We start from the raw sequence: 11,273 nt of genomic DNA, 5'->3' as shown, positions 1-11,273 counted from the left end.
AAAAAAAAAAAAAAAAAAGGAAGAAAGAAAGTCACTTTGAGAGCAGTTAGGGAATTTGTATATGAATTGTATATTGGTTGATATTGAATTAATACTAATTTTCTAAGACATGGCAATGGTATTGTGGTTATGTGGAATTGTGCAGGAACGTCCTTAATTTCAGGCAATGGATACTTAGGCATTTAAGTGTCATGATGTCTGCATTTTACTTCCAAGTAATGCAGAAAAAAACAATGTATGTTTTTGTAGCGAAGAAAGTAAATATGACAAAACATGAATAATTGGTAAATCTCAGTAAAAGATACAGGTGTCTCCTATTTTACCTTTTCTGTGGTATTAAAAGATGTTCAAAATACAAAGTTGGAGGAGAATTTTTGAAAGAAAAGCAGTAGTAGGCTGGGCATGTTGGCTCACCCCTGTAATCCCAGCACTTTGGGAGGCCAAGGCGGACAGATCACCTGAGGTCAGGAGTTCAAGACCAGCCTGACCAACATGGCAAAACCCCATTTTTACTAAAAATACAAAAATTAGCCAGGCATGATGGCAGATGCTCGTAATCCCAGCTACTCAGGAGACTGAGGCAGGAGAATTGCTTGAACTGGGAGGTAGCGTTTGCATTGAGCTGAGACTGAGCCACTGCACTCCAGCCTGGGTGACAGAGCAAGATTCCGTCTCAAAAAAAAAGAGCCAACCAGTAGTAGTAGTCAAATATTAATACTCTGTGGTCTTTATTTTCATCTGGTCCCTTGATGAATCCATTTTAATTTTTGACGTTCAGGTTTTTATCAGTATTTTTTTTTCTTGCAATGAGTATCATGAAAAAAATTACAGGCTTAATTATAAAATGACTTTTACTCACACCTGCTCTTTTTTCTTTTTTTAACTACTAATCTCTCTTCAGAATCCATCTACCGTAGAGGTGCACGCCGCTGGAGAAAGCTTTATTGTGCCAATGGCCACACTTTCCAAGCCAAGCGTTTCAACAGGGTAAACATAGTTTGTTGAATGTTGATAATGTAAGACGGCTATTTTTTCCCTTTCTACTGTGAAAGAAAGGTAGTTCGTTATTAAGTCTTGTTACACAGTTTTAAATAAATAAGTAGCATAACCTTACATTTCCAGTTTGCCTGAGGCAGTATGCCTATATTTTTTAATAGCATCTCCTTTCACTCTTAAAAATGCTCCAGGCCAGGTGTGGTGGCTCACGCCTATAATCCCAGCATTTTGGGAGGCCAAGGTGACTGGATTACTTGAGGCCAGGAGTTTGAGGCCAGCCGGGCCAACATGGCAAAACCCCATCTCTATTAAAAATATAAAAATTAGCCAGGCGTGGTGGCGTGCACCTGTAGTCCCAGCTACTCGGGAGGCTCAGGCAGGTGAATCACTTGAATCCAAGAGGCAGAGGTTGCAGTGAGCCGAGATAGTGCCACTGCACTCCTGCAGGTAATGAAGCAAGACCCGGTCTCAAAAAGCTCCAGATTGACTGATTAATTATTCCACATAATATACCCTAGCTGTCAGAAAATTGGATTTTAAAATACAATTTAAGGTAGCCAGAAAACAAGCAAGGTTTATTTTCCTTGTTTAATATCTGTTTTGCCTGTTAATGTTGTAATCAGATTTTCACTGTTTAGAAAATAATAATAGCAAACACTTATCTGGGTTGTACTATGTACCAGGCACCTTTTCAAATGCCTCATATACATTGATTCATTATATCCTTACAATGACCTTGTAAGATAGGTACTATATATTTCCTTTTTATTGATGGCAAAACTGAAGAATAGGGCAGTTAAGTAACTTGCACAAGATGATACAAGTAAGTGATAGAATCAAAGTTTGAAAGCAGCAGCCTGTCTTCAGAAGTCAGCTAATTTATTATGTATTTGTTTATTTTTTAAGATGGAGTCCTGCTCTTGCCCAGGCTGCAGTGCAGTGGCACAATCTCAGCCCACTGCAACCTGCACCTCCTGGGTTCAAACGATTCTTGTGCCTCAGCCTCCTGATTAGCTGGGACTACAGGCATCAGCCACTAGGCCTGGCTATTTTTTGCATTTTTAGTAGAGACAGGGTTTTACCACATTGGCCAGGCTGACCTCAGGTGATCCGTTCACCTCACCCTCCCAGAATGCTGGGATTACATGCATGAGCCACCTTGCCTGGCCAGAAGCCAATTTTTAAAATACTCTTGATAATGGCAAATTTTTGGGTGCCATTGCCATTCTAAAACTAATGCTGTGTTCTAAATTAATTAATGTAAATAGAAACCACCACCCAAAATTCCTCCCCACCCAAACTATTGTACTTGCAGTAGCTCTAACATTTAAGAGGGCTTTGAGGCTGGGTGCAATGGCACATGCCTGTAATCCCAGCAGTTTGGGAGGCAGAGGAGAGGGATCACTTAAGCCCAGGAGTTCGAGACCAGCCAGGGCAACATAGTAAGATCCCATCTCTACAAAAAATAAAAGCATTGGTGGGGTATGGTGGTGCATGCCTGTAGTCCCAGCTACTCAGGAAGCTTGAGCCCAAGAGGCTGAGGGTGCAGTGAGTAAAAGTGACTGCACTGCCCTCCAGCCTGACAGAGCAAGACGCTGTCTCTTAAAAAAAAGGTAAGGGGGAGGGAAGGGGTATGGGGGACCGAGCACTGTGGATCACGAATGAGGTCAGGAGTTCAAGACTAGCTTGGCCAAGATGGTGAAACCCCGTGTCTGCTAAAGTTACAAAAAAAAAAAAAAATTAGCTGGGCGTGGTGGCGAGCACCTGTAATCTCAGCTACTCCGGAGGCTGAGGCAGGAGAATCGCTTGAACCTGGGAGGTGGAGGTTGCAGTGAGACGAGATTGCACCATTGAACTTCAGCCTGGGCAACAACAGTGAAACTCTGTCTCAAAAAAAAAAAGGAAGAAGAAAAAGGTGGCTTTCAAATGAAAAGCCACTTTAGGTATTGCTCTTTAAGAAAACAGAGCTTTGGTTTGACCTCTGAACAGCCTGGAAGGTGTATGTTTGCTTCGAAGTCCTTCAATGGCCTTTTCTGCCATATGTATTTCTAGTTTAATTCACTTTTTCTGTTTTCATTATTCCGAACTTAATTATGTAAAGACTGAAAATTCTTAGACTTACTACAGAAAGAAATGTGGTTGCAAATTTCACTGTCTCTTAAAAACAAGCTCTCCTTTTTCACTGATCTTCATAGCTTTTGAAAAATTAGGTATGAGGAAGCTTTTTAGCTTTTGTTGTTTTTTGTCATGGGCTGACAGTTGACACCATGATGAAGGGAATTGAGTCAGCAAATTGTTTGGGAAATGATTATGACCTTCTTTTTGGTTAATAAAATGTTGAATTACTCTTTTCAGCGTGCTCACTGTGCCATCTGCACAGACCGAATATGGGGACTTGGACGCCAAGGATATAAGTGCATCAACTGCAAACTCCTGGTTCATAAGAAGTGCCATAAACTCGTCACAATTGAATGTGGGCGGCATTCTTTGCCACCGGTAAGATACAGTTGTCTGTCCTTTTTTTTAAGAGCATGCTTAATAACACTGCTGAAACCGAGTGCTAAGGTAGGGAGGTGTTCAGGAATTACAGCACAAGGGAGTAGTTACAGAGTGCGGGTAGGAATACCTTACATTCCTCTTAACATACCGTGAACTTCGGAATTTCAAAATATCTGTGGTAATGTTTGTTTGTGGGATATAGTTAGCTTCTTTGACCTGCTATAAAATCTTCTGGTCTAAATTAGGAAGATACGTGGAGAACATTTAAGAGTTTTTTCCCCTCTCCTTTAATCTGAACATATTAGTTTTTAGCTCACATTATTCTAGCAGCTGTCTTAAGCAGAGAAGGTAAGAAGAGTCCGAGGTATCATGTTTGCTATTTAAAGTGTAAGATTACTGGGGAGAAAAGCATTTAACTTTTATTTATCAGTTTCTATTTAAGTATGTAAGTAAAACGTGTTTGTTATAGAAAAAAATACAGAATATGGATGAATAAAGAAAAAATTAAGTAAAAGTCCACATATATTCTACTATCTCCGCAACCTGTAATACTCACTGGCAGTTTTCTTTTGATTTTCATCTTGGCACTGCAAACCAACTTTATGATTTGCTTCCTGTCACAGAAACAACTCTCTATTTTCAATGATTAGAGAGCTGTGCTGTCCGAAATGGTAACCACTGGTCACAGGTGGCTACTTTAATTAATTAAAATATAACAAAATATTTATTTATTTATTTATTTATTTATTTATTTTTTGAGACGGAGTTTCACTCCTGTTACCCAGGCTGGAGTGCAATGGCGCGATCTCGGCTCACCGCAACCTCCGCCTCCTGGGTTCAAGCAATTCTCCTGCCTCAGCCTCCTGAGTAGCTGGGATTACAGGCATGCGCCACCATGCCCAGCTAATTTTTTTTGTAGTTTTTAGTAGAGACGGGGTTTCACCATGTTGACCAGGATGGTCTCTATCTCTTGACCTCGTGATCCACCCGCCTCGGCCTCCCAAAGTGCTGGGATTACAGGCGTGAGCCACCGCGCCCGGCCCCTGTGTTGTTTTCAAACAAGTCTCAGACATATTTCAGCATATACCTCTAAAAGATAAGGACTTTTTAAAAAAAACCTAACTAAAAGCCAAATACCTTATATCAAATATCCAGTCATTGTTCTCATAAATATTATTATTTAGTATCTATGGTTTTCATTATGAATCAGGATACAAATGAAGTCCACGTGTACAATTGATTGATCTCTTAGATATTTTTAAATTTACTGGTTCTTTCTTCATTTCTCTCTTTCTCTCTCCTTTTTTTCCTTAGAATTTTATTGTAAAAGTAATGGTTATTTGTTTGTCGTTTACACTGCTGCAGAATTTTGCTCAGGACTTCTCCATGGCTATGTTCAGCATGTTATTGTGTCTTTATTCTTTTCTCTTGTACAGTAGTTGGATGTCGAGGTTTAATTAGATTCTGGCTTTTGTTTTGGTGCATTGTTTCTGAGTCAACTTTACAAAAGATTGTTTATCCACAAGAAGACACGTGTGCTTGTGTGTGCCTTTTTTTGTTGTTATTTTGAGACAGAGTCTCTCTCTGTCTCCCAGGCTGGAGTGTAGTGGCACGATCTCAGCTCGCTGCAACCTCCGTCTCCTGGGTTCAGGTGATTCTCCCACCTCAACCTCCCAACTAGCTGGGACTGTAGGTGTGCACCACCATGCCCGGCTAATTTTTGTAGTTTAAGTAGAGATGGGGTTTTGCCATGTTGGCCAGGCTGGTCTTGAACTCCTGACCTCATGATCCACCTGCCTTGGCCTCCCAAAGTGCTGGGAGACGTGAGCCACTGCGCCTGGCCAATCTTAGTGAACTTTCTTGCAAATCATACTTCCTTAAGGACCCAGAACTAGAATTACTGGGTTAAAAGATATGCATTTAAAAAAGTACCTGGATGCAGCTATCTAAGCGCACTGCCTACCAATTAGCCCTGCTCCACAAAAAAAAGGAAGAAAAATACTTGGATGCATCTTTCTAAATTGTCCTTTAGAATTGTTATACCATATTTATTAATGGGATTTTCTTTGGATGTTGTGAAAGCAGGTTGTTACTGGTAGCTCTTTGATATTAGAATTATTTAATGAGTTCATTTATAAGCTTAGGAATGGGTTTGTAGTTAAGGGGAAAATCAAATCTTAAGGGGAAAATCTAATCTTAAGGAAAAACAGAAGGCAGAATATTTCCAACATAATTTATATAGATTACTGTTAATATGTTTGAGTATTCTTTGGTGACATATGGAGGGAAAGAGGGCAGGGTTATTGATTATATTGAAATTTTAGGATGGAGGTTAAATGCATTTAAAAATCCTTAAGCTTACTTATAAGCCTGTCTTTAAGGCAGCCTTGAAATTATAACTGTATCATTAATGTTCTTTCTCAAGTTTACTTTTTCCTGCTGGTATTCATTAAACGTGAATCTAAGATTAATAAATAAGTAATAACTTGAGTTTGAATCTACATTTTTCCTGCGATTATTGCCATTATTTGGATAAGTTAGTTTCTAGGAGGTATTTCTTTTCTCTTTTTGGGGGCCACTGACACCTTTGAAAATCTTTAGGAAAATAGGAAACCCACAAAAATTTACATATAATTTTAAGGGGTTATAGATATCCTGAAGTCTACCCCTGGACCCCAACTAAAGAATGCATATTCCAGAGACTTCTTTTTGCCAAAGATTTGAAGTGGAGCTTGAAGGAAGACTAGATAGTATCAAAGAGAAACAAATCAGAACATATAGCAGTTTAATTTGATTTCTAGTTGGGGGTCTTAGATGAGTTTTATATTATCTTTTCTGTAAAATATGACTAACATTACCTCATTCACAGGAAATATTGTATAGTTTCATAAAACAGAATTAAAAGTAAATATAATTCTCACTTGTTATATTCTTTCCAAATTAAATTTTAATATGTCGTGTGTTGTTGAAATAGTGTTATTTCTGGGTGTATTAGAGGTATTGGGATTTAAAAAGAATTCGTGAGTTACTTTGTTTTTGGAAATGTTTGTAGGAACCAATGATGCCCATGGATCAGTCATCCATGCATTCTGACCATGCACAGACAGGTAAGAGTGGGGTGGCACAACCCATTGTTCATTCACAGAATAGCATGTAAAGACTTACTTAGGTGACTCTTTTACCCAAGTTTAAAAACATTTATGTTCTTCCTAAATAAAAGTAAATATATGTTTTGTAATAGTAAAATGAGTCACACTATTTAACATACACGTTTGGCTTTTTTTTTTTTTTTTAAATATTTAAATGCAGCTGTGCTTAGAACATGTGGATTTTTTAAAGATAACTATGGGCTGGGCACAGTGGTTCACGCCTGTAATCCCAGCAATTTGGGAGGCTGAGATGGACGGATCACCTGAGGTCAGGAGTTTGAGACCAGACTGGACAACATGGTGAAACCCTGTCTCTACTAAAAATACAAAAATTAGTAGGGCATGGTGGCACATGCCTGTAATCCCAGCTACTTGGGAGGCTGAGGTGGGAGAATCGATTGAAGCCAGGAGTCGGAGGTTGCAGTGAGCTGAGATCACGCCACTGCACTCCAGCCTGGTTGACAAAGCAAGACTCCATCTCAGAAAAGAGAAAAAAACGAAAAACAAAAAGACAACTATGGGCCCGGTGTGATGGCTCACGCCTATAATCCCAGCACTTGGGGAAGTTGAAGCAGCAGGATCCCTTGAGCCCAGGAGTTTAAGACTAGACTGGCCTTGCTTATACCCGTTACTGGAGGTAACCGAAAAAAAGAAAAAGATTAAAAAAGAAAAAAAAGACTAGACTGGCCAATGTAGGGAGACTTTGTCTGTTTTTCCTGTGTTTTTTAAAAAAAGCTTTGTTAAGTATATAACTAATGACCGTTTTTTCTAGTTCACATAAATTTCTTTTGAGACTCCTTTAAATTCATCAAACTCAGTTTTTTTCCATAATGAAAAAACATGAAGCTGACTTTGTGGTCCATGTTGAGTGTGTTCAAGTGACTTGGTTTTTTTTCTAAGACAGAGTCTTGCTGTGTCGCCTGAGGTGTCACATCAGTTGATCTGCCCACCTCAGCCTCCCAGAGTGCTGGTATTACAGGCATGAGCCACCGTGCCCGGCCGAAGTGACTTGTTTTTATTAAAAGCTTTATAATCAGAAGTAGGAATTAGGTGAAAAGTAGAGAGATGCAATATGGGAAATTCCAGGAAGATGGTGGAAATTAAGATGTTAGATAGATACCTTAAAAGAATGTTTAGTAGATAAAACCGTCAACACGTATCTGGGAAGTTTGGAGAGCAGTGAAAGGAGGGAGAACAGCATGCTCTTTGGACTAAATCAGGAAAGGGAAAACAAGGGAGTTTTTCTGAAAAGGCAAAATGCAATCTCCTAGTCGTGGAAGGATCAGCTCTATGAAATGTAGGCTTTTTTTTTTTTGGCCCTAGATAGCTTTAAGAAGTAGAAGTTCCATCCTGGTCTGTTTTGTTTTTGTTTTTGTTTTTGTTTTGAGGCGGAGTCTTGCTCTGTCGCCCAGGCTGGAGTGCAGTGGCATGATCTCGGCTCACTGCAGCCTCTGCCTCCACGGTTCAAGTGATTCTCCTGTCCAAGCCTCCCCAGTAGCTGGGACTACAGGTTCGTACCACCACACCCAGCTAATTTTTTGTATTTTTAGTAGAGATGGGGTTTCACTGTGTTAGCCAGGATGGTCTCAATCTTCTGACTTTGTGATCAGCCTGCCTCGGCTTCCCAAAGTGCTGGGATTACAGGCGTGAGCCACAGCACCTGGCCTGTTTTTTATTTGACCATTGTGGTAGTAAGGAAAATTTTGAGTATGATGGAGTGAGAAGTGAAAACCAGAGGTCCTGTATCTCTGTGTCTTAGTCATACTAAAAAATTTAAACATATCTTATAGAGTCATTCGTTTAGAAGGAGTGTTTGATTAATTTGTAGAGAAGAGAAATGTTTTAAAAATAACAAAAGTACTTGTTGAAAGGAGTACTTGGCTACCAGGTTGTGATGCATACTTTCTTTACCTTCCCTAAAGATTAGGATTTAACTATTGTATTTACATACAACTTGTTATTAATAGGACAAGTATTAGTTTTAAATAATGAAAATTTATTCAGAAGTAAAAAGTAAAAATTAGAAAATTTTTATTTCAAACTCGTTAATGGTGGCTGTGTTTTTTCCCCCACACCTTTTTTTTTTTTTTTTTTTAAATGTTTGGTATTGGATTGTTAGTAATTCCATATAATCCTTCAAGTCATGAGAGTTTGGATCAAGTCGGTGAAGAAAAAGAGGTAAGATAATTTGTCTTATTGTACATATGTCATTAGCTTTTTAGTAAGACTCAGGAGTTTAAAAGTATGACATACTGACCTGCTTAGACTTTAGATCATAATGATAAAATACAAAAAATGGTTTGTAACGATTCCAGAGTTTTATTCTGACTTAATTTAGTAATTACTGATTTAAGCTAGGAAGTAATTTAGTGGGATAACTTATTTTTATTTTAAAATAGCTTAATCTGAAAATTACAATGTATTTAAGGATACTGTTTAAAATACTTGGTAGTAGTGTTAAAATATATAGTAGACCCTTCCATTTTGTGTGTGAATTGCTTATTTAGACGATAAATTATTAAACATGTTAACTGTCACTATTTTTTTCTGACTATTAAGCATTTTATTAGTTTGTTTGTTTGTTTATTTATTTTTGAGACAGAGTTTCACTCTTGTTGCCCAGGCTGGAGAGCAATGGTGTGATCTTGGTTCACCACAACATCTGCTTCCCAGGTTCAAGCGATTCTCCTGCCTCAGCCTCCCAAGTAGCTGGGATTACAGGCGTGCACCACCACGCCTGGCAAATTTTGTATTTTTAATAGAGACAGGGTTTCTCTATGTTGGTCAGGCTGGTATCAAATTCCCAACCTCAGGTGACCTACCCACCTCAGCCTCCCAAAGTGCTGGGATTGTAGGCTTGAGCCATCGCACCCAGCCTACATTTTATCAGTTTTTTTTTTTTTTTTTTTTTTTTTAAGACAGAGTTTTGCTCTGTCACCTGGCTGGAGTTCAGTGTTTCGATCTTGGCTTACTGCTCTCTCTTCCTACTTAATACAAGCAATTCTCCTGCCTCAGCCTCCCCAGTAGCTGGGCCTACAGGCATAAGCCACCACGCCCAGCTAATTTTTTGTATTTTTAGTGGAGATGGGGTTTCGCCATGCTGGCCAGGCTGGTCTTGAACTCCTGACCTCGTGATTCACCCGCCTCGGCCTCTCAATAAGTGCTGGGATTACAGGGGTGAGCCACAGCCAGCCCTTATCAGTTTTTAAAACAAAACAAATGGGGCCGGGCGTGGTGGCTCATGCCCGTAAACCCAGCACTTTGGGAGGCCGAGGTGGGTGAATCATGAGGTCAGGAGTTCAAGATCAGCCTGGCCAGCATGGCGAAACCCCATCTCTACTAAAAATACAAAAAATTAGCTGGGTGTAGTGGTGGGCACCTGTAATCCTAGCTACTCAGGAGGCTGAGGCAGGAGAATCGCTTGAACCTGGGAGGCGGAGGTTGCAGTGAGCCAAGATCGCACAGCTGCACTCCAGCCTGGGCAATGGAGTGAGACTCCATCAGATAAATAGAACAAATTCTTAATTAAAATTATTTGATTAAAATAATAATCAGTTTTGGGGGGCCAGGCACAGTGGCTTGCGCCTGTGATCCCAGCACTTTCGGAGGCTGAGGTGGGTGGTTCACCTGAGGTTGGGAGTTAGAAACCAGCCTGACCAACATGGAGAAACCCCATCTCTACTTTAAAAAAATACAAAATTAGCCAGGTGTGGTGGTGCATGCCTGTAATCCCAGCTACTCAGGAGGCTGAGGCAGGAGAATTGCTTGAACCTGAAGGTAGAGGTTGCAATGAGCTGAGATCTCGCCATTGCACTCCAGCCTGGGCAACAAGAGCAAAACTCCATCTCAAAATCATCATCAGTTTTTTGAAAAAAGCTTATAGTGAAAAAGATGATCATGCCTCACACTGCCTACTCCCAGTTGGACTTTTTAGCAACTTTTTTAACCTTTTCTAGTTATGTCCATAATGTTTATGTCTCTCTTTTTCAATTTTTCATTTTTGTGTATTTCTGGACATGAAAGGTTTAGTTCACATTGCCTCCTCTTTTTCCCATATCTTTCTTCTTTTTTGAGTTGGGGTCTTGCTTTATTGCCCAGGCTGGAGTACAGTGGTGTCATCATGGCTCACTGCAACCTTGAACTCCTGGGCTCAAGTTATCGTCCCACCTCAACCTCCCGAGTAGCTAGGACTGTAGGCACACCCCACCACACCCAGCTAATTTTTTTCATTTTCTGTTGTGTAGAGACAGAGTCTCACTCTGTTGCCCAAGCTAGTCTTGAACTCCTGGTTCTCCCAACTCAGTCTCTCAAAGTGTTAGGATTATAGGCATGAGCCACCATGCCCAACCAAAAATTTCAAACATAAATAAAAGTAAACAGAATAATATAACAAAGCCCTTGTGTCTATTATTAGTGAAAACAATGATCAATTCCTGGCCAGTCTTGTTTTGTCTATTCACTTCCCTCACTCCTGTATTATTTTGAAGAAACCTGTTAGTCACCTATTTAATGTTATGTTTTAGTTTCTTGTTCTGTTTGTTTGTCTGAAAAAGCCTTTTTTTCCCACATTTTTCCCTTTATTTTTATTATTATTATTATTTTGAGATGGAGTCTTACTCTGTTACCCAG

At 39.6% G+C, this 11,273-nt stretch overlaps 1 protein-coding gene across 1 annotated transcript in view; it reads left to right on the top strand.

Annotated features, from left to right (window-relative positions):
- Positions 1 to 11,273, top strand: part of PRKCI (protein kinase C iota) — an 88,068-nt gene that overhangs the window by 45,491 nt on the left and 31,304 nt on the right. Inside the window, exons 5-8 of the mRNA XM_017501972.2 lie at positions 902 to 987; positions 3,352 to 3,492; positions 6,548 to 6,602; positions 8,764 to 8,822. Coding sequence (XP_017357461.1) covers positions 902 to 987; positions 3,352 to 3,492; positions 6,548 to 6,602; positions 8,764 to 8,822 — 341 coding nt within the window. The remainder of the gene's footprint in view (positions 1 to 901; positions 988 to 3,351; positions 3,493 to 6,547; positions 6,603 to 8,763; positions 8,823 to 11,273) is intronic.

Source organism: Cebus imitator, unplaced genomic scaffold (genome assembly GCF_001604975.1).
Source record: "Cebus imitator isolate Cc_AM_T3 unplaced genomic scaffold, Cebus_imitator-1.0 Scaffold287, whole genome shotgun sequence".
NCBI classification, from domain to species: Eukaryota; Metazoa; Chordata; class Mammalia; order Primates; family Cebidae; genus Cebus; species Cebus imitator.
The sequence above is the reverse complement of the archived record's forward strand: the minus strand, read 5'-3'. Positions and strand labels throughout refer to the sequence as shown.